Source organism: Chelonoidis abingdonii, chromosome 2 (assembly GCF_003597395.2).
Source record: "Chelonoidis abingdonii isolate Lonesome George chromosome 2, CheloAbing_2.0, whole genome shotgun sequence".
Lineage (NCBI taxonomy): Eukaryota > Metazoa > Chordata > Testudines > Testudinidae > Chelonoidis > Chelonoidis abingdonii.
Window position 1 is genome coordinate 41,816,243 of NC_133770.1, and position 24,622 is coordinate 41,840,864.

General features: G+C 41.3%; 1 protein-coding gene across 1 annotated transcript in view; it reads right to left on the reverse strand.

The window, feature by feature from the left end:
• Window positions 1-24,622, reverse strand: part of MALRD1 (MAM and LDL receptor class A domain containing 1) — a 435,870-nt gene that overhangs the window by 399,800 nt on the left and 11,448 nt on the right. The window contains 5 exon segments of the mRNA XM_075061940.1: window positions 2,192-2,338; window positions 9,543-9,636; window positions 16,731-16,892; window positions 16,973-17,067; window positions 20,716-20,856. Coding sequence (XP_074918041.1) covers window positions 2,192-2,338; window positions 9,543-9,636; window positions 16,731-16,892; window positions 16,973-17,067; window positions 20,716-20,856 — 639 coding nt within the window.

Here is a 24,622-nt window from a genome sequence, read left to right on the forward strand (position 1 = left end):
ACCTTGGTTTCCTAGGCAACATTCTCTCTGCCCTACAACACATTTTAATGTCCAGAAATATGTACTATTAATAAGAGCATACAGCAACCACGTTTGCCTACAGGGGAAATACTGTGCTATCTATATCTTATTCATTGTTATAAAGTACTTTGGGACACAGAGTTGAAAACTTCCAACCAACCGTTATTTTTTTAAAGCATCTATGTCAACTACTATGACATTTTGCAAGAAGTATTTTGCATCTCTGGGCTCAGCAAAGTTCATACAGCAATCAATAGGCTATAGACTTAAAAAGTTACCATTACAACTAGTGCTACATAGAAACATTGGTTATAGTCCTAACAGAAAAGACAAAAACAAAATGGGCCTGGAGGTCCTTTCCATGACATTTTTGATGTTTCTTATGCTTTTCAAAAGTCTTTACCAAAATATTATATTAACAAGTGTAGCAGCTTTGAATGCCTGGACTATTGTAACTAGAGCTGCATTTTTATTAAAAACATAAGAACAGCCATATAGGTTAACAGATAAATGGCCCATTTCATCCAGTATCCTGTCTTCCAACAGTGGCCAATGCCAGGTGCCCCAGAGGAAATGAACAGAACAGGTGATCATCAAGTGATGCATCCCCTGTTGCCCATTCCCATATTCTGACAATTGTGGAAATTGTGACAGATGGGGCAATTTCCTGCAATATCCAGGATAAACTTTATTGAATTAAGTTTATGTATCATTGTGGGCCATGGATTTCATGTAAGTCTGTGCGGAAGGGGGACCATAGGCCTCCAGGTACTAAGAACTGTTGTGTGGGCATGGGGCGGTGATTAGGCAAATGTACTCAGGTTGTAACACCTTGTGATGGGGTATACAAACCCGTACTGGAGAAAAAGAGGATAAGGTGTAGCTCTGGGCCCAAGCAGCCTCGTCCCACTGCACCAGGAAAGCTTGCACAAGCTGGCATTTAAAAATGAGAAACAGAATAGCTCAGTGGCAGAGAGGCGGGGAAGTAGCTGACCTACGCTCTGAGTTCCTGGGAGCTGGGAACACCACAGGAGCTTTTGCTGCTTCATGCTTGGTGATGCTGACCTGAACAAGCCACAAAGGAGGGTGACTTTTGAAGGTCAGAAATGTATTTTCGTGTTCAGTTCTTTACTTTATCCTGTGAGAATGGGGGAAGGGGGTGATCCAGAGGCAGCTGCATAGCACCCCAAGGTATAGGAATTAGCTGTCTACCATTGGGCCCTGGATCAGAGCCCAGTGGAGAGAGATTGGGCCTGGGCTCATTTACCAATGTTTAAAGAGGGGACAATGACAGTGGGGAACCTAGTTGGTACAATGATCCTGACTCCAAGAAGACCTGAAGCCCTTGTGAAGACTTCCACATTATTGGACTCTTTATGTGTACCATGGGTGACCAGATATTTTTTAAAGGGACAGTCCTGTTTTTTGGGACTTTTTCTTATATAAGCACCTATTACCCCCCACCCCCATCCCATTTTTTTCACAGTTGCTATCTGGTAACCCTATGTGTACCCCAGAAGGGGTGGACTTGAACGAGTGACCCAGTCAGAGGGCTGAGTCACTAACAGGACAGACCACCACAAAGCAGAGCTATAGAGGGAAAGGGGAATGTCCAGGAGGAAGACAAACAGCCTGCTCTGGACTGACTACTGGGTGGCACTGGCAGTGAGGTTCCCTTCACATGCCTCCAGAAAGCTACTACCCCTGGAGAGATGCTCACATTTATAATTAAGTATTAATTATACAGATTTGTTTTGTCCTTGGGTGGTCCAATTAAAGGTGTAAAGCAAAGCTTTGGAATGTATGGGAGGCTAATATAGAGCAGCAACTGACAAAAAGGAACAGACAGTGGACTTGGAAGGATTTAATTTGCTATGGAATCATGATGTAATCCCTGCCCAAAGGCGGGACAAAAAATATTAGAGTAGAGTTTGATTTTTCAAAGATCAGCTTGCTTGGAAACTTAAATGAAAGCTCTTGATGTTCTCATACTATATGTATAGATCTTGTTATTCATACTGAATATTCCAAAATAAATGATAGTTTAAGTATAAAATAAAGCATGTGATGACTTTTAATTCTATTTCTACAATGTTTCCCTCTGACTTTTCCTAAAAATTACCACAGTCTAATGGCAGCTAAGAACCATGTATTTATTTTATATTCTTACCTCCAGTATCATTGCTTTGATCTTTCAGGGGAGCTGATTTTGAGGCAAGATTATTTTCTGCTTTTGTGCGCACCCAGGAAACGTGTTCAAACGATGAATCTGAATTCCAGTGACACATGTCAAGCTCGAAACTGCAAAAGTGCTGCTCTAAATGGGAAAGCAATCATTCAGTTACCTCTGAAGTCATTATTTATAAGATTATTTCCCTTTAAAATTAATGTTCATTAAACTACTTGACAGCCCTTCTGCTTCTGGTTACCTCACAAGTAACCAGCCTACCAGTGGATTTATCTGGTATTCTAGGCTGCCATCTTTAGTGATACCACTTCAGAAAGTCACTGCCTAATGATGAATAATTTTTCTAGAGTGAAGAATTACGTTATTTTATAATAAACGTAAAAAATTAGAATATGAACATTAGAAAATACAATAGTTTGATTGACCTGATCTAATTTTTTTTCTGATTTTTTTTTATTTGTTTTTTTTGTTTTCAACATTCTTTGAAGATTTAGACTTTTTGTTGGGACCTTTCAAAATTTTAATTCTTGCCAGAGAGGAAAACCATTTGGCACCCAGCTCTAGTTATTAAAAGCATTCTGTGGCAGAGGTTGAATTACAGCCTGGGGTCTTCTGACTCCAGCCCTATATATCTAAAATGCAGAGGTTCACTTGTACAACCCCTCTTTATGTGATTAGTTCCACTTAATAGAATAATTGGGCCTGTACCGTAGTTTTTGGGGACATTACCACAACTTCCTAAAGTTCTCTCAAATCTCTCAACTGTGACTTATTTACAAGTCTCCAGAGAGAGAAAAAAATTAATCTAAGATCTTTTTGTAAAAATTAAAATATTTCATAAAATTCCCCCAGCTTCGCAGGAATTTAGCGAACTTAAAAACATGCGACTTTGTCAAAACAAAAAACAGTCTCCTCCTCTCTCTCTTTGGGAACATTCATTTTCAGAAGTCCACGGTTTCCTTTTCTTGTGGCTAGATTAGAACGCAGATGCTTGAAAATGCATGTCGGTATCTATACTTTTTTTCTGTAATAGGAGCATAGACACTTGGATGTATATAGAAAACGTTTGAAATGCAAGCTCCACTATATATGCTATTATAGGAGACTTTTTAAAACAACTCTATAACATTTACTATTTAACAATTAAAAGTCATTCTGTGCAGTTTACATGTGTTTATATAATAGCTGTAAATCTGTGGCTTTTTTGAGCTATGTAATTAAGCATCAAATTTAGTCAAATATCTTGTTTTATCTCTTAAAGCAGGGTTTCTCAAACAGGGGTTGTTGCTTGTGTGGGGAAAGCCTCTGGCGGGCTGAGCCGATGTGTTTACCTGCCCCATCCGCAGGTTCAGCTGACTGTGTCTCCCACTGGATTTTAAATCCTTCAAAGGATTTTAAATGTAAAGTGGTCACCCTCTTAATATCAAGTCAATCAAAGTTGCCTTCATGTAATAGATTACTTCTACAATGTTGCTGAATGAAAGACATGAACAAGCATCAGAATAGTGAGGTGCAGTTTGACATTTCAGAAATCATTGCTTAATGATGACATCAGTGGAAATTTTTTTTTTTAAACAAGAGAACTATAGGATCTAACCCTACTTAAATAAATCGGAGTTTAGAAATACTTTGGATTATCCAGTTCCAATAAAAGAATGAAGATTTTAACTGGGTTTTGAGATGTTTATATTTAAGTATATCTCATCTAATACATTTTTCTACTAATGTCTTGGTCTGAATAGAAAATATTTTTGCTATGAAGTTGAATAAAACTCTCCATTCCTTTTAATTCCTGTATCTTTTTTTACTTCAGGAGAAGGGGGCTACATACAAGTGGAAATCAGTGGGAGGTAGAGGAAAGATGTGAAGCTGGGGGAGCGCTGAGAAGACAAGGCGGTAGGAGAAGACAGTTCCTTGTACAGTAGAGGAAAGAGCAAAGGAGTTGAGGACAGAACCAGGAGAGGTTGAGAGAGGGAGGGGGGTGTGTGTGTGTGTGTGTGTGTGTGTGTGTGTGTGTGTGTGTGTGTGTGTGTGTGTGTGTGTGTGTGTGTGTGACAGAGAGAGAGAGAGAGAGAGACACTTTTTCAGCCCATTCAGAGCCATAACATGGATATATATTTATTAATTATTTGTAGCATGTTTATGTGCCCTGTTTTCGGGGGGGAAACCATGTCTGTTTTCAGTGGACAGGCAGAGTTTGGGCCAAAAAATATTCTTTAAAAAATGAACACACCCTGAATAAACTAATTTATTCGTTATCCCAAAAGCTTAGTTTTACATCAGTGAACACAAATGTAGCTCCATGTGCAAAATGGCTGGTACCCAGGGTATTGTGACAGGTAGGGTTTCTGGAAAAATGCAAGTTTCACCACAAATTTCATGCAATCAGAACTAGTCTCCCTGTAGAGCCTTCTTACCCAGCCATTTCCCAAAGACCAGCACAATAAGTAGTTTACATTCAGCTGGTCATTAATCTGACCTTCCATTTGAAACGTTCCGCAGCAAAACCTCTTTCCTGAAGCTGGAATTAAAACTCTTCTGACTCTTTGCTCTTTGACACCTGAGATGTCATCTCAGGAAGTTGACTTCTCAAATATCATGTGCCTCTAAATTTGGATATGACAAGAAATGGCTCCAGGTTGAGCACATCTGATGTGCTTTGTACTGCTGCAAGAGATCAGTTGATACGTCATGTTTTGTAGATATGTAAGATAAGTTTAACACCTTTATTTAAAGATATATATTGATTTTTAAGGTCAGGCTTGACAAAGCCCTGGCTGGGATAATTTAGTTTGGGATTGGTCCTGCTTTGAGCAGGGGGTTGGACTAGATGACCTCCTGAGGTCCCTTCCAACCCTGAGATTCTATGATTCAAGTATGGGGGATTTTTTGCTTTAAAAGAGCCCTGCTCACAAATAAAGCCAGTAGATTCAGAGAAAGAGAGAGAGAGATACATGCTATTTGAGAAATCAGTTAGTGAAGAAAGGACATACTGGTTCATTGGCCACAATGACAAATTATCATTTTTTTCTCTACATCTGTCCCATTATCCCATCTCAGCTGCAGTAATCCTCCAAGGAAGAGACAGAGAAAAATCACATTTCTGCATTGAGAGTTTCACAGACTCCCTGTTTCAAATTTGGTCTTCTAAAAAGCACACTGCAGAATAGTCACAGTTCATATGGCAAGTAGGTCCAAAGCCTGTAATTTGGTTCCTAGCACTCCTATGCAGCCCTGCTGGGTAACAGTTACAAGTGGGTGCTGGCATGTAAATAAGTACATCTGGCATCCCACTTTGCTTCTACCTTTCTCAAATGCAAGGCATCTGAGGCATGGAAATGCTTATAACACAGCAAGTTTCTTTACCTGAAATTTAATTTTCCTCTTTCAATAGAGATGTGTCCTTTGAAATAAATATTAATCTAGCCCTGAATCACCAGGGTCCCAAAGATTTGTGTTTGACTCTCAAGATGAAGATAACATCATCTACAGATGTTCAGCATTCTAAAATATTAATCAGATTGGATATCTACTTTAGATGTCTGTTCTCATTTCCTTCTCAGGGGACCCTCCTATTTTGGACTCCAGTGCACAAAACTGTTTGCAAAAGCTAAATATATCTGAGGTATAAATTCTTCATTCCAGAAGATGACATTGTGATGCTGGCAAACCAGACGCCAGTTCATGCCAGGGTCCCCATGTCTCAACTGAACACTGACAATACCATCACTGAAATCTATCTGTCTTGCTTGTGGGTTAACATTGATAAGATAGGTACTAGAATTAAAAGAAAGTTTTCAGTGTTTGGACTGTATTGAATGTTTGTGAGTTGCTCCATGCATTAAACTTACTTCTTATATCTGTATTACATCTATAACGTAATATCTGAGTGGGCATAATTTGAGCTTCTGTGACCATGAATCTCCATATGGGAGAGGGTCATTAAATAGTGAGAAAAGCTGTTCTTCTGCAGAAACTGTTATGCTGCTCCTGCAAAAAGAGACTCATTGATACCCAACAAGTTATGGTTAGATCTTACAACTGGAAACTCCTTGCATCTGGCTTGAAGAATCATCAACAAAAGGGCTAAAGACTCTTATTTTGTTCTGCTCTCCTCCCCATGAAAATGAGTCATGTGAGTGGACTCCTCCCATCAACTGAGTTTGTAACTGAGAGCACATGGCAAGAGGGGGCTAAAAACCCCAAAGAAAAGGAACTAAGGCTCTCTATGTTGCTGGGTCTTGGAGGGGTGTGTGTGTGGGGGGGGGGGAAGTAAGGAGTTTCATAGGCATAAGAAAGAGATCCCCAGATATTTAACCTGGGTTAACCCTAAAGGACAAATACAGCTTACTGATTATAGAAGCCTCTATTACCTTTTAAAACCTAAGACTAACTAATTTGTGTGTCTATATTCACTTGCTATAACCTTGTTAATAACTTTTAAATTTCCATTTCCTATTTTAAAAAATCTTCATATAGCATATTATAGGACTGGCTTATAAGCATTGGCCTTGATGTGAGATCTAAGGCACATTGACTTGGGGTAAGTGTCTGGTCTTTGGGGAGTAGGAGTAACCTGAATATTGCTGTGATTCTTGGCATAAGGGCCACCTATCACAGAGATACACTCAAGACAAACCAGAGTATCCAAGGGGACTGTCTGCGACTCTGTTTAAGGCTGTTAATGTGCCCAATGAGTTTGCACTTAGAGAAGTTGGTTGCTGGAATCTAAGCTTAGAACTCACAGCCAGTTTGGGGTTTGTGTCCTGGTTTTTCAGCAGTCTGCCCTGAGGTTTGTACTCACACTGTTGCGCCAGCACTGGGAGCATTGCAAACATATACTAACATGGTAAATTTAAACTCAAAGAGCCTCAGATTCTAAGATGAGGCCAAGCAGCTTTCACCACAACTCAGGAGTGGGAAGATGCAAAGTTGGTTTTAAGTCACCTTTGCACTCCTGCAATTTTGGATCATCAGTGTGCCAGTAGAATCTCCTGCTGTAATTCAGACCAGCCAGTGGCCGCAAAAGGTTGTTATTATAGTGAGGGACTTCTGGAAGGGAAGACAAGACCCAGTCATGTCCATTTTCTCCTGGACAAACCCTGTGTACTGGCCGCGGAAAGGGGACTGGCATAGGAAACTTTCCACTGCCTCTACACCACCAGAGAATGCCACTGTGCTTGGATGATCTCCCCCATGGCTGGCTACACTGACTTAATAGCTGCTTAGAGGCAGTATCCACAGCAGAGATGAGAATCAGGGCCTTAAAACCTAAAAAGGCTGTTTGTTTAAGGGTTTTTTTAAAGGTAAGCTCCACAGCTTTCCCTCAGCTGGCTGAAAATAATGAATTCTCAGTAACTCCCTGTCATAGTATTCTTTCCCAAATCTGAACCTTAGTGTCCAGAAAATGAGATACTAGCATGAATTTCTCTAAGCTTAATTACCAGCTTAGATCCTGTAGTGCTGCCACCAATCAGGACTTAAGGTAGAGCCCCTGATAAGCTCTGGTCTCCCCAAAACCTTTCCTGGAGACCCCCAAGACTCATATTCCTTGAGTCTCACAACAAAGGGAAATAAACCATTCCCTCTCCCCCTCTTTACCTCCTCCCAGATCTTTCCTGCCTGGGTACACCAGGAGATTACCGTGCTTCAAATCCTTGAAACACAACACAGAGAAATCAGGTTTCTCTCCCCCCTTCTCCCCCACAAATTCCCTGGTGAATACAGACTCAATTCCTTAGCATTAACAAGGAGTAAAAAATCAATTAGGTCTTTAAAAAGAAAGTTTTAATAAAAGACAAAAAGAGTAAAAATAATCTCTGTAAATTTAAGATGAAATATTACAGGGTCTTCAACTTATAGAAAATGAAGAAAAAGCCTTCTTCAACAGAAATACAATTTAAGATACTTTCAGCCAAATACACATTAAAACTCCACCAGCCAGATACACAGTTGCAAATACAGAAAAACTGTTAAAAAGACTAAACTGTCTTTCTACCTTTATACTTACAAGATTGGAACAGAAGATTAGAGAGCCTGTAGGTACATGTGGTCACTCTCAGAGCCCAGAGAGACAACAGACAAAGACAAAGAACTCACACCCAACTTCCCTCCACTCAGATTTGAAAGTATCTTGTTTCCTGACTGGTCCTCTGGTCAGGTGTTGTTTGTTAACCCTTTCCAGGTGAAAGAGACATTAACCCTTAGCTGTTTATGACACTCCCCACTTAACATCCTCTCACTTAATGTTGTTTCGATCTTATGTCCATGCTCAATTACAGAACATGCTCCATTTAAAGTTGTGCAATGCTTCGCTATAACGTCCTTTGGCTGCCTGCTTTGTGCACAGTTGGCAGCCCCCCTACCAGCTCCCCTATGCCCCCCCACAGCGCATCCCCCAGCCAGCAGACCCCGTGGATCAGCGCCTTCCCCCTTCTCCCTCACCTCCTGCCCACGGCAATCAGCTGGCTTGTGGTGTTCAGGAGGGAGGGAGGAGAAGCGAGGACTCATCACGCAGGCTCCCCATCCCTCCCCTGTCTCCTGACAGCTGCAAACCACCTGATTGCCTGGGAAAGAGGCAGGGGAGGAAGGAGGGAGCCTGCAGGCCGAGTCCTCGCTCCTTCCCCTGCCCTTCTTACCGCTGCAAGCGAGCTGATTGCCTTGGGCAGGAGGCAGGGAGGGAGGAGGGAGGAGGGAGGATGCTGCATGCGGAGTAAAGGGGATGGGGAGGGGAAGAAGAGGCGGGTTAAGAGTGAGGGCTTGGGGGAAGGGGTGGCATGGGCAGGCTGTGGATTGAGTCCCCCACCCCTGGTGCTTGCAGAGTATGGGAAGTTGCCTCTGATGCTGCATAATGTGCTTCTCTTAGCCTACAGCACCTTCAGTCTCCTTGCCTGCCTCATTGTCTCTGGTGCCAGTGGGCTGTGCCTGTGTGAGGTACGGCGGGGGCACCTCCCAACTATAGTACTGTACTGTATGGTATGGCAAAAAAATGTTTCCCTGGAACCTAACTCCCTCCCCCTCCCATTTACATTCATTCTTATGGGGAAATTGGATTCTCTTAATATTGTTTCACTTAAAGTTGCATTTTTCAGGAACATAACTCCAACGTTAAGTGAGGAGTTACTGTACCAGATTTGTTAAAGTATTTATTGTCCTTCTTTGTGGTTGTGTTTATGAAGTCTGATAGCAGATAGTTTAGAGGAATAAAATATAAGCCACATGAAAATGATTAAGTAGTTGAGAAATCTTTTGAGTACAAAAGAGCCTCTTTACGTTTTCTCTTTTGGCTTAAGGAGGAAAGAATTATTTGTGTGGTTAAAGAAAAGATTCTTACCAAATGCTGGAAAACATCCACCACTGAAAGAAATATCATCAATAGCAATGGTGTCATCTGGTCCCCAGGCCTCAAGTGTCCCTTGAATGACAACCTGCATGATGTTTAGCAGCAAGTTAGGAGGAAATGCCATTCATGTTGTCTCACATACATAAAGAGGAAAAATAGTATACCTGTATACTGCAGACTCCCTGAAGCTGTTACATTACGTGAACTAGCAGTCTAATCATACAAGAATATATACTGTAGAGTTTCTACTGGAAATAAAGCAGCCCAGGTCATGCAAAAAAAAAAATTATCTCAGTAGATTAACAGCCTGGCTTTTGATCACTAGTGGATATACACCCTGGATATACACCCTAATCATGCTTTCAGGTCAAAAGCTAAGTCGACTTTAACCAAAAGGCCCATGCAAACCACAATAGAATGTATTCATTTCAGAGGAACTAAGTCAAATAGGATCATAGTGGTTAAGAGAAAAAAAAATTATTGGATTATCGAGTCCATCCTTCCATCAATGGCAGGTCCAAGACTGCATCTTGGGAAACAAAAATTATCAGCTGTTAATCACTAACGCCTCAAAGGAGATATTCTCCCATCAATTATACTACCATTGGAGCTATGCACAGCTGTCTTGCATTTCTGTTAGTGATTTAGGGCTAGATTGTAACCCAGCCTAAATTGCCACACAGGAACATAAGGAGAATAAGACCACACAAGCACACTTCCCCTGTACAGCCTTCCCTCCTCCTGGCCTCAGGCCAAGTGGGAAGAGTAGGGCTGCATATCCAGTATTCCTTTGCCAGAGAGATCAGCAAGTAGTGGCTGGAGAGAGGTAAGAAATGGTAGAACCTAGGCTTTGCTGCCTCCCCACCATGAGGGGGCCACTGCATCTGAACTGAGATTATGGTGTAGGAAGAGAAGTAATTTTTTCCCCTGGGAACAAGGTGGGAGTAGCGATAAGGAAGGAATTCCAACACTGAATCACAGTTCCCTGGGCTCCTTATGGTGTGGTGATGCTACATCCTGCCCTTACAGAGGACGATATCTAAAAGCACAATCTAGTCTTACTATTACATGTCAAGTTGATAATACTAAATCAGCAAAACTTCCAATATTAGTTCTAGAGTTCAGGGACAATTTTATGGACTGCTTGTACAACTTAATAGTAAAGACATTAGGCGTGCAAACCCATATTTTGTAATTTATTTATGCCATAGATTATTATATTCTCCACTAGTGAGTGGTACCTATAGTCCAAAACATTTTGGGGTAATACCACATAGGATTTAATTGCTGAACCATGGATGTGATCATTATATTTGCCTTGCTCCAGAGAAACAACATTAACTACGGTAACAACAAAACTGTAATCACATTAAGTTTTTTAGGCTCCCTCTGAACTTCACAGGCAATGGTATAGCATATGCACCCATATGAGCTGTGTACAACAAAGCTAAATATATTGTGACAAAGTTCCTCCTCTACCTTGGTGGGTCCTGCGCTTATTGGCAGATTTGCTCACCTCAGTGATCTTCCCCACAGTCTGGGTCAACTTCTCCTGTGTCCTGATCAGGAGGTGGAGTGTTGGGGGAACCCCGGCCCACCTCTAACTCCGGTTCCAGCCCAGGCTCTGTGGATTGCAGCTGTCTATAAGTCCTCCCTGTAACAGCTGCATGACAATCTACACTTTCCCTGGGTACTTCCCATCGGCCTCCTCCAAACACCTTCTTTTTCCTCACCACAGGACTCCTCTCTGGTGTCTGATAACAATTGTACTCCCTTAGTCCCGCACAGCACATAGCCTTCATTCTCAGCTCCTTGTGCCCTCTGCCCCAGCTCCCTCACACACACTCCTCTCCTCTAGCTCCCCCACCCTGACTGTGAGTGAGCTGCGCTTTTTAAATCCAGGTCCGATTAGCCTGCTTGGATATGGCTGCGGTGATCTAATCAGCCTGTCTGCCTTAATTGGTTCTAGCAGGGTCCTGATTACTCTAGTGCAGCCCCTGCTCTGGTCACTCAGGGAACAAAAAACTACTCATCCAGTGACCAGTATATTTGCCCTCTACCAGACTCCTGTAGCCCACTGGCCTGGGTCTGTCACAATATATACATTCAAAGCTGAATATACTGCTGAATTTACCAAAACTACATTGAGTTAGCCATGTCGTATATATTCCAGCTTCTGCAGTATTGTGGAGAGTAGGAAAGCTAGTGACCATTTTCCCTTATTAATACTACAGACAAACCACAGCTAGCCAAACATGGAGCAAACACTTCAGAAATAACAATGTTGTTCAGAAACAGTGCCATTTTGTAAGTTTATATTACAGCTGGCCAAAAAGCATTCAGATGGAACAGTTTTCTGTTAGAATATATAGTTTCATCAAAATCTATATATTTCTCAAGAATACATCTTGACAAAATGTTCCATGGGAGAATACCTTTCTCATTTCAGTAATGTGAAAATATTTCATTTTGATAATATCAAGACATTGTTTCATTTTGTTTTGAATTATATTGAAATTGTTTTAATATTCTATATAATTGATAACTGACAAATGTTATTGAAATATATTCTGATATCTTGTATCTATTTTATACTATATTCTGTTTCAACATTATCAAAAGGCAGCACATGTTTTAAATGCAATGTTTCATTCCAATTTGTAATGAAAACAAACTTTGAAATGTGACACGCATCTGATGAAGTGGGTATTCACCCATGAAAGCTTATGCTCCAATATGTCTTCTAGTCTAGGAGGTGCCACAGGACTCGTTGTTGCTTGTTACAGATCCAGACTAACACGGCTGATAATTGAAATGTGAGATGGCCATTTATGCCCATCTCTCATGTATACATACATTGTACAAAGAAGTTTAAATATATCAAGTAAAGCTTGGGTGAGTTATGATGTAGTAATTATAATCGTATATTCAATTTTTCCCTTTTTATTTATTATAAGGTTTTAATTATGCCTCCAAAAATGTTATTCAGCACAGGATCATAACTTGGAAAATAAAATAAACATATGAGTTTAAAAATGTACAAATAAAACAAACGTTTGACCATTTCACAATTAGTATTGTTTATGTGGTTGAATTGGACTGGTTATTCAATAGGCTCACTTTTTTAACAATTTAAACCACTCTCCTGATTTTACCCCCCTGACTAATCTGAGTAGAGATGGGATGAACTTGCGTGATTTGAGTAATACCAGAGCAGTAATGTCTTGTTTTGGTTTTGCAAAATCAGAGGCAGTTTCAGAACCATATTCTACAGAACTACCATATGGGGTATTATTAAATGTTGCAGTACAGCTATCCTGCTTAAACACTCACACACAGAATTTTTGTGACTAATAGTAATAATTAATAATAGATGATGATATCGGGCATAAAAACAATGTGTGTGCGCTCACACATATATAAGGGGATACCCTTAAATGCACCTATTGAGTGCTTTCTAGAGTAGTTGATTCTGATGACATTTGATGACCAACACCTTTTGGGCCATATCCATTAGTACACTCTGATTGCTTTGCATCAGCAAGGCTAAGCAGCCATAAAGCTGTTTTAACTGTCTGGCCAATCTGGGTTTACAGCTGCCTTGTGTCACTGGAGTTGCACAAAATACCTGATGGAAATTGGTTAATCTGGTCCCTATTTTTTAAAGATATGACAGATGCCTTCTCTGGGGAAATAGATAACCTCAGTGGACTCTGATATAGTGAACAGTGCATAATTTCATAGGAAATAGAAGCTCTAGGTATTAAGCATATGCATATGAAAGGAAGCTATTGAAGAAAGAAAAAAAACTTGCTGAGAGTTCAGCTATGTAAGGAGGTGGTCTGTATAAGTCCTCGGTAGTTGGATTGCAAGCTTCCTCTCACAGAATCTTTTGAAGAATACTTTTAGCACAGTGAAAGATGTTACAAGAACATCTCTTCCCTGCAGCCTAGCAAGGCAAAAAAGGTTAGCAATAGATCACCAATGGTTATTGTACATCACTGTACTTTAATACCAGCCTTGATGATTGGTATAAACAAAGATTCCCATGGGGTCATATATGTCCCAGATTCTTTGAAGAAGTACTGTTTTCATCCAGCGAACAGATTATTTTAGATTGTAATATATTATTGATATGTTTGAACACTGTGTTGTATTATAAAGCACATGAATGGAAAAACAAGATTGCAGCAACGTTTATAAATAGCAGCATGGGCAAAATTTAAGTTTGTGGAATTCTGTACATGTTCAGTTCCTGCATATTTCCTTTCCTTTACCTTCTTGCCACTGTTCTGACACAAAACTTTCCTGCTATTTGCCCAGTATTCGATACTGGCTTGGGACATGCAGAGAACTTGTTTTATCTCCTAATATAAAACTGAGGAAAGGAAGGAAAAAAATACTACTGAAAATGTACTAGTGAAGGGCTTGATACAATTGACCTCAGAGGGAGTAGGTTCAATGATAATTTTAAACCTTTCTACTTCAAGAGTGCCAATTCTGTATTTTTCTCTCTCAAACTTGGCTTGAGTTTCCTACTCCAGGAGGAAGATGATGGTGTTAAATGCTTACTTCACACCTTCCACTACTGTTTTGTTTTTTAAAAATGTTATAAAGGTCTTCTTCACCAATGGCAAAAACTGTGTCCGCCTCTCAATTCATTTAACTCAATAACAACTGAACTGATTCCCCATAACTGATTCCCATAAAATTTGAACAAATATTTACCTGTTCCATGAGACCAAAAGGCTGAGGAAATCATTATAATGGAAATGCTTTGTTAAGCTTAGCAATAGCATTTTGTGACATAAACATAATAATGAATTCATCAAAATACCTTCCTACCAGACCTATTATTGCTAGCTAACCATGTAGTGCGAGTGACCACCAGCAGGTAGGCATTACAATGGCTAAGATTATGACACTTTCTATTTTTCTGTGACTGGCAGCTCTGGTTTGTATGGCTGAATCTTCTGCACATGCAAAATCCCAGTGAAGACAACAGTCTTCCCAGGCAGGCAGATCCTTTTCTGTACAATCAGATGCCAAATACAGAAGCAATGACAAGTACAGGACTGAATCACAGGGACAGTACCCACCGTCCCAATCACATTATTCAGAGCAATGCTCTGCCTCACAAAAAATGGATGTTATTTAATATGTAAGATTTCCAGCACAGAATAACTATGGGGAAAAAACACTGAAGAAAGAACTCTGCTAGCCAAAGGATGTGCTGAGTTCGTTCTGTGATGAACAGCTTAAAGAGCTGCAGATTTCAATACATCAGAACTCCCTGTAGTTGGCAATAAGCCAATATGGCTATTGACTAACTATTTCACCATGGTTATTTTTCTACCTTTCATTTTGGAATGAAAAATGCCATCTTGACAGCCCTGTAGACTGAGGTCCTCTACGTATCCACAGGCCAGGTTCAGAAAGACATTTGCACTGCAAGATTACACACAAGATTCTGACAATATGCTTCCCCTTGGAACTGGAGGGAACACTTCCAAGGATGAGAGGGTACTTCAGTGCCAGAGCTAGCCCTCTGGGGACCCTTAGCAAAAATACCTGCCCCTCCCCCCCCCCAGGCAAGTTCTTATAATAAAAAACGAATTGGGGTGGGGCCTTAAGTTGCTTGGGGCCCTAAGCAATTTCTTAGTCTGCTTATGCCTACTGCTAACTCTGCTGACAGTTCAGTCTCAATGCCTGTTCAGATCCTTGGCCACTCTGATAAGAGTCCTAAAAGCAGTGACATTTCAACAGTAGTAACCATCTGTTTTATAAGGTGCACACCTGTTCTCTAGGAATTGGACTGTGACCATCAACTTATGTCACAATGACCCCCGAACAGTTATCAGAAGGTTAAAATGTTTGCTAACCAGTAAACAGTTATGATTACAGGGAAAAGATTCCATATTCTATTAACAACTCCCCTCATTCCTTTTTTTTTTTTTTTAAGTCTTGAAAAAGAAGGATAGGAGATAGAAAAGTAAATGTAATGCTAGATCTTGATCTCCAGCATGAAGTTGCACACCGTTGGGTATCCACTAAGGTCAGATAAGCCCAAAAACCAAGAGCTGCACTGCATACATGCAGAGGGGAGTTGTGCCTTAGTAAGTTGGTGAGGCACACATTGCTTTGAAAATGTAGGTCACAGTGGATAGTAGCCACTTTTACAGGTCAAGCAGCGATGAGTGTTCTTCAGTCTAAGGGCAAAGACCTCATCAAATGATTTGATATTATGACTGCCATGGACAGTAACAGTATATTTAGGTTGACCAGATGTCCTGATTTTATAAGAACAGTCCCCATTTTTGGGTCTTTTTCTTATAAAGGCTCCTATTACCCCCAACCCCCTGTCCCGACTTTTCACATTTGTTGTCTGGTCACCCTACGTATATTGCATAACCAGGCATTTGGTCAGAAGTATTACAAGACAGAGACTTACTGAGCTCTTATAACTAGATGGTCCTTACCTGAAGGGTAAGCATAATAGCCAGTTCCTCATAATAAACAAGCTAGGAGTAAAATTACCCTGATATTTTTAAAAACAGTATTCTGCAGAACAGCGAGAATACGTCATGTATGATGTCATTTTGTAACTATGATGCTATCCCTTAGTGTGCTAGTGGTCTGCATAGACTAATGCATAAAAATGTTGAAACTAATTGAGCAAATTTTTAGAAGGTTACAGCAATTGAGAACTAGAGAAAGGATTGCATAAATATATTGTGTAAAAAATCTCAGAGCTCGACTAAATATTGTAAATATTTAATCACCTAGCAAATCTCTATAAAAATTCACAGCCAACAAATATACAAAAAGCTCCAGTCCAGCAAAACAGTTAACTTCTTTGGGGCCTGAAAGAATACAATAACTAATCTCAGCTCTGAAACAAGTAATTTTTATGGATGGGTTCCAATATATGATGTTATAAGAGTGAGTGTTCTGTATAAAATCTGAGCATATCTGAAATGGGTTTCAGTTTTCAGCTTCCATGTCACCACAAGATGAGCTCAAGCAATAATAAATGATACTGGTCTTGAACAGCTAAAATGTGCTTCTAGCCCTTCTTTGATTCACATTATTTTCCAGATCTAAGATAATTTTTATATTTCTCTTCACACAATATGCTAATCTCCCCATTATAAATATACATGGTAGCAATTTACAAACCTCAAATTTTTCAGTGCTATTGATTGTGATCACATTTGTTCTCCACTGGTTTTGTGGCCCTCCTGCTTCTTGCCAGATGTTTTTAAAAGCACCATCAGAACGTGTTTGGAATCCCACCATCAACGTTCCCCTCATTTGACCAATCCAATAGTAAAATGCAATCTAGGGCAAAGGAAAGTTCTGATTATTCCAGCAAATCACAATGACAAGAATATAATGAAAGGAAAGTGCAGTCCAAATACCTGGCAAATGTGTTTGCTATCAGTAGGGAGGAAAACTCTGCTCCTTAAAGTTGCAGGAGATAAGGTCACTTCAGAGGACAATAAGAGGAAATAGGCTATTTAAAAAAAGAACAAGAATAAAATAGAAGGTTTAAGAACCAGTGGTATTCTAACAAATCTATAGAACATACCAGAAAAATTACATTATTTGGTAATTAGAAAAGGTAACTGAATGGAAATAACAGATAAATAATTACATTGAGGAGATTTATCTATAAGGGTACTTTTTCCAAGATATTTTTTGTGGGATACTTTACAAACTATGTTAAAAGAATAAGCAGATATTCAATATTCTGTATTCTACCCACAGTTCAATGTGAGGGCCCAGGCCTTATTGACTGTACACTATGCAAATCCTGCTCTGAAGACAGAATTAATAACTCCCTCATGGGCTTTTCTATGATGCTTATTACAAAGTATCTGAGTGCTTCATAAACATTAATGAATTTATTTTTACTACACCCCTTCGAGCACAATCCATCCTGTCCATAGAATGAGGCAGGAGTTCTGTGTAAAAAATAGTTGTAATTAAAGACTGTATCATTAGGCATAAGCACAACAGGGCCAAATTAAAGTTGCACAGATAACCTTAATTCCAACATTTCCTAACTTTTGAGTACTTGACTTATTTTACAACCATAATAATATTCTTTTAATGTGGTTTATTTTTGTGCACAATTTTCTAGGTTTGTAATCATGCGACCTCTCTCCTCTCCCCTTGTCTCCAGTCATCCAACCCCCATTCCTCCTCACATCCCTCATCCCCACTGGTTGCTAGTTCCAGTTTCCGTTCAGAAGCTTCTCATCTAACGTCAGTGTCTCCCCTCCCTTCCCCAGCATTGTGTTCCCATCTCTTTACCCAGTTAGTCCCAGCTTTTTCCCCACATCCTGACTTTTCATTCAATCTATCTCCCCTCCCCCACATCTCCTTCCTCCCACCCCACTGATTCCCAGATCAGCCTCCTTACCCAGCCAGTCCTAGTCTCCCCTCTCTAACTCCCAGTATCCCCCCAATCCCCAGTCCTAATGTCCCCCCAACTCCAGTACCTATTTTCCCTCTCCTTCTTACCAACAGCCTCTCATTAGTGGCCATGTCATCCCCTCTACCCCCCTTCCCAATCAGGCTCTTGTCCCCTTTGCATTTGAATCAAGTAGCTTCCACTGCCATACTTTCTGAGCCCAACAGGGAGCATCCATTGGCAGCACAGGAGACATCATCTTCATGCTCTGTTCCCCTGCCTGGCCCAGCCTGCAGCAGCACAGAGCTGCAACTTTACAGAAAGTTCTGCTCAGTCCCAGGCTGACAGGTGCATGCCCACTGCAGATGGAATCTTTGGACAATTTAGCTATTAAGCTCTAGCAAGATCACACTGAGCATGTGCAAACTGTGATTTTTCAATAGCTCAGAAACTTGGCCAAATTTGGGCAGATTTTCATGGGAATGTCAAAAAGTACATCCCTGGTACAAAGTTTGAAGACCCTGCTCCAAAGCTTGGGGGAGTTGAGCAACTCAAAGAAAAAGCACCAGAATTTTTTTAACATGAGCAAAACAACCTATTTTCCCCTAGCCTTGTTCTCAGAAATAACTGAGTCTGTTTGGTTAAAATTTTCCATAAATGTTTAACCTGAGGCAGATGCCCAGCATGATAAGATTCAACCCAAACAGTTATAGTTTGGCAAAGTTATAAGCAACTGAAAACAGGGTCTTATAATGGGAAGTGTCAGGTAACCTTAATAGGAAGGGTAACCAGGCCTCTAGTAACAGAGCTGACAATCAATGGGAGTCCTTCCATTCATTTCAATGGGCTTTGGAGCAAGCCTGAAGTGAGGTTCACCCAGCACTTGTATAACTCTCAAATAACTGTTTCCTTAACTGTGTTCCAGAAAACCGCTTCCAACCTCAGTAATAAAATGGGTCACTTTTTTAAATGTGGGATGTTAGCTTAAGGACACAGAATGCGGATTTTATGGAAATCACTATATATATAAATATATATATTTGCCATCGTCTTCCATAGGTTTCAATTTTGCTCTTTTAAAGCGAAGTAAGTAGAGAAAGTAAGGCTGACACTTTTAAAGCCTCAGACTCTAGTAATCACTATGTTCTTATCAGTTTAATTAAAAACAATTTTAAAACAATCAAAAAAACTATATATTCTTCTTTTTCCTTTCATACCATTAATTTTGCAGGTCTTTTAGGCTACATATTTTGATATGATCAGATTATAATTTATTTTAGAATGATCCATATCTTGCTTATAGTTACTGTGCACTGAGCTTTTGCTGACTTCATACATTGATACAGCACATCTCTTAATATCCCAACTGATTTTTCAAAATAGGCTTCCAAAACATCTCTCATATAAACAGATTGATTACTTGATTAATAAGTATAAAATTCCAGGGGACAGCCAAGATTAACTCAGAAAAAGATAATTAATCAAAAATTTTAAGTCATGATTATTGAATGGATTTCCTATTTCACGAATGAGGGAAATTGCCTGTAGACTGCACAGCTTAGATTTATTGATACAGTTCAAAATCATTAAGGAAACAGTGCTCAGGAATATGCTTAAAACAGAGCTGTAACAAGGGCAAGGCGAGTGAGGCACTTGCCTCGGGCGCGCAAAGCAGAGGGGCACAGCTCTACTGCGATTGGCAGCTCTATCGCCGCCGCTTCTTCGGCGACAGATCCCTGAGTCCCTGTTGTAGGGAAGGACCTGCTGCCAAATTGCCCCCGCCGCTTCATTCATTCTTCGAGAGGGACTCGGGGACCCGCCGCCGAATTGCTGCCAAAGAATGAATGAAGCGGCGGCAGCAATTCGGCAGCAGGTCCTTCCCTCCGACAGGGACTCAGGGACCCCCTGCCGAATTGCCGCTGAAAAGCCTGGTGCCAGCCCTTGACTCGGGCGCAAAAATTCCTTGTTATGGCTCTGGCTTAAAACATATATATCTCAAGAGGATGCTCTGTGTTTGTGCTCCAGTGCAACCTTTGCTAAAATGGTAGTTTAATAGAGTCCCAACTGGAACTATACAGGCACTAGCCTTATTGGAGGCAGCGTGGCGGTGCATCATCCTATTGGTGGTCCCAAAGTAATTGGCCTCATCACAAATACAATATTTTCAGAATCACAAGCTCCACTGAAAGGTGACAATATTTGCTTCTCCCAGTGCAGACCAGCTCTACTGGCTGGTGCAGGGCAGTGACCTTCCTTTTGATCCATCTTTGATACCCCAAGGCAGGTGGTGTATCAAGTGCAGCAGGTGGAGCTAGATTCATGGAATTCTGTGGATCAGGGGTCTGTGGACCACAGATTGATCAAGATATAGATCAAAAAAATGCCAGTACCCAGAATAGTAATATGAATAACTGAAGAACAGGCTCACACTTTTAGAAAATGCATGCAATTGTGTTTTTTGCACACCAAGTGACTAATTATATAACTAATTGCTCATTTGGAAGGGCTAAATAGGCATACAATTTTGCCCACAATAGACCTAATATTTCAGAAACAATGTGATTATAAACAGACAACTAAACATCTCTGGACACAAAAGATTCTACTTCACACAACATAATTGCAAGCCTGTTGTTCAGTGCAATTCATCCAACAGAACATGAGTATTTTAAGTTGGTGAAATAAAACAGGTGGGAGTTCATAAAGACATGGTTATTCCTTTTTTAAAATATAGGGGACCCTTACCAGTTTTATTCCCGTTGTGATCAGAATGTGGAGATCTCATATCGGTCAGGCCATTTCTCCTAGTCCATCCAGTCTGTAAGTTCCCATTATGAATCATATTGCATAGGTCAGTTTCAAAGTCACATGTTTCATAGGAAGAACCTAATCAAAGAGGACTGTTTTCAGAAACTGTATGCAGTAAAGGTTTGACTCATTGAGCAAATATATAATGCAACCATACCCAGAGAAATAGATACAAATGAAATTATAAATTATTAGTTAGTACTAAGGCTATGATTTAGTCATGGAGGTCATGGCAGTCACTGATTCCATGACTTTACCAGACCTCTGAATTCTTCGGCTGCATCTGTCAGTGGCTGAAGCTGGGGCAGGGGCTGCAGCCGAGAGAGTGTGCTTTTGCCCCAAAGCTTGTGAGATAATTTTTAGTAAAAGCTCATTTATTGCCCATGACCTGTCCATGACTTTTAAAAATAACCATGACAAAATCTTAGTCTTAGTTATTACTTATAAAGCACCCAGAAATAGCCTAAATGACTAAAAAGACTTCCTAAATTGTAGACCAGACACAATGAGTAATAGCAATAAACAATGCAGTGGGAATAACAGGGAGAGGAGGAGGATGGTTGCAAAAAAGTCAATGTCTATCCTCTGGATGATCTCATGTCCTGTTTTGCTACTGCAGATACAGTACAGATCCTTTTCCCACCACATATAAAGTCCTATATATATGCATTTTCACCATTTCTACAATTGAACAGGAAACTGTGGAGGCTAGCAAAATACTTTGAATGAATAAAAATTTTTCTTAAGAGATACTGCAAACATCACCAAGCTACCATGTACTTCAAATGCTTCAATATACACTATTATTCATGTCAGCACTGGGCTTTCTCATGCAGTAATGAAGATTAAACACTAGAAAATAACCATTTAACACAAATATTTTTATCTCCGCTGTCTTTCATGTCACTGTATTGAACCCTGGATTTTTAGCAGCATGGTTATAACATTCATTAGGAAAGTATGAACTCAGTCCCAGAAATCTCCAAGGGCCTAATCCTGAAAGTTACTGAATGCTTACTCAGTGGGTGTCATCCCATCAATGGATAGATAAGGCACTCAGCACCTTCCAGGTGACATTCAGCAACTTTCATGAATGGGCACTAAATTAGACTAACACTCCCTTCGCTAGCTGGGGTGCCAGTTTGATGGGGCCATGAGCACCAGAGATGGGATGGGGGAAGATCTCAACCAGGAGCAAGTAGGACAGTGCTCCATGCAGTCCCCCTGCTTCCCCCTCCTATTCTCTTTCACCATGTGTTCAGGAGGAAGGGGGTGTTTCTTTCTCTTTTTCCCCTTTTCTCCCACCCAGCATGGGGAACAGGAGAGACATTGTATACTTCTTTCAGACAGTGGAGCATGCCCCATCCGTCACTGCTGCCATTGTGCAGTGGAGTACCGGTGGGGTTTGGTGATTATCTGCATAATGAGTAAAGCAGAGCAGCAACTCTGGGGTCACTGCAAGAGCAGAAGATACGTACTGGGAACTTAGGGGAACCCGAGAGCAAGCCGGTTCCTCTAAACAGCCCCAGCAGTGCCCTCTCAGAAGTTTTAAGGATAGTGGCTGCCAAGGCTAGCCCTGGAACTCTAACTCGTATTACAGCTATCAAAGAACTTTGAGCTTCAGGGCCTAGTCACTGTGAATTGGACCAGACGCTCTAGTGGATGCAGAGAGGGGAACAAGAGCAGCCACTGAAAGGAGGAACCAGAGCCCCAGGGAGAAACAGCCTGCTGAACCCCCTGCTTTGGTGGGGGCTTCTGAGGTTGCCTTACACTCTGCTTCAACTGGTGAGACTATGGGGGAGGAGGGAGGTGGAGGCACTTCTAGGCCCTCTGCAGTGGGGGATCCTCATTTGGTGGTAATGCCTCTGGGAATTATGGATGGTATTCCCTCTTTACGGACAATTTGGAACACAGGGACCATTGGTGAGATGTTACTGCTGGGATCCCATGGTCTCGTACCCACTACTGGAGTGGCTGGGGCTATCTCTGGCACAGTAGGGGAACCCACCCCAGGTTAGAAGGGGACAGTCCTGTTCTCCACCCCTCCCCGCTTCAGCACCAACAGGATTCCAAATTGCTATTGATCCTGCTGTCTGCATGGTATGCTGTCCCTCCTTCAATCCTGCACTGAACATAAGGATGTGTGAAGAAGGCATTCTGATAGCAAAAAAATGGTAAAGTCAGACTTCAGACTGCTGCCTGTATACCCTTCTGACTTAGTTTGTTAGAGTTTCAATTCAAGGGGCAATTTTACTTGAACAAAATTATACCAATGGGATGCTCTGTCTCCTGCACAGCCCTTGAAAAGCTTAGTTCTGCATGAGAATCAGCACTGGTCAGGGAATCTGGACTTAGGCCTGGTCTACACTACGCGTTTAAATCAATTTAAAGAGCGTTAAATCGATTTAACGCTCTGTACCCTCACATACAAAGCCTCTTTTATTATCGATATAAGGCTTTTATCGATTTCTTGTCTCCACCCGCACGAGAGGGATAGCGTATTCAAATTCGATATTAACATTATCGGATTTATGGTTAGTGTGACGGAAATCGATGTTATTGGCCTTCGGGCGGTTCATCCCACAGTGCACCTGACTGCTCTGGTCAGCATCTGAACTGCAAGCCAGCGGGCAGGTAAACCAGGAAAAAGCCCGCGAACTTTTGAATTACATTTCCTGTTTGCCCAGCATGGAGCTCTGATCTAGCACGGGTGGCTGATGCACTTGCGATTCCAAAAAGAAGCTCCAGCATTGGACCGTAACGGAGATACTTACAGATCTTGATCGCTTTATGGGGAGACTAAGTCTGTTGTATCACGAGCTCCATTACAGAACACGAAATGCCCAACGTTTTGAAAAAATCTCAGATGACAGACTGCGTGACACGCGTAACAGGGAAGCCAGAGACTCAAATGATGACTCATCGGATGGGAAGGGTTTACTGAGGACTTCCGCATCCCACAGTCAAGCATCTCTGAAAAGTATTTGCGTTCTTGCTGAGCTCCAATGTCTGTAGGTTTAAACACAGTGTCTGGCGTGGTTCAGGGAACAGCTCCTCAGTTTCTTTCCCCCACCACCACCACGTGAAGAAAAGAGAAGAATCAATTTCTTGACTACTTTCAATACCCTATGTTTTACTGAATGCTGCTGGTAGGCGCGATGCTGCAGCAGTGAAGGGCAGTATCCGCTCCTTTCCCTCTCCCCTCCCCGGTGGTAGACGGTGCAATAGGACTAGTAGCCGTCCATCAATGAATATCTACATGTTGACATTGAGGCCAAACATTGCTGGTTACTCCCAGTAGATTAGGACAGAATGGCTAATAACCAGCTTCATCACAGCAACTGGGGGCTTCAGCCCCCCCTTTCCTGTGTAAAGAAGTTCTGTACTGCCTGGACTGTCATAGCAGCAGCATGCTGGGCTCCTCTCCCCCACACCGTTTAATGTCCTGCCTGGACTATCATCGCGCCGGAGGCTGCCCTCATTTATATTCACTAAACACTCAGTGTTTCTTATCTGCATTCTTTATTACTTCCTGACACAAATGGCAGAACACTGCCACGGTATCCAGGAAGGTTGGGGAGGGGAAGCAACAGGTGGAGTTTTTGCAGGGCACCCCTGTGAATACTGACACAGAGCAGCTTGCTCTGATCAATGCGTTCTTCTTAATACAACTTGCCCCTTATTCTAGGCAGGACTGACTCTATTTTTAAAAACCATAAGGGAGGATTGACTCCAAGTCCCAGTGAGTCAATCCCAATTTTGCTTTTGTGTTGCGCCCCGGCAGATTCAGCCAGGGGCATCTGCATAGCAGCGGACAGTACAGAGGGGGAGAGAAACGTCATCT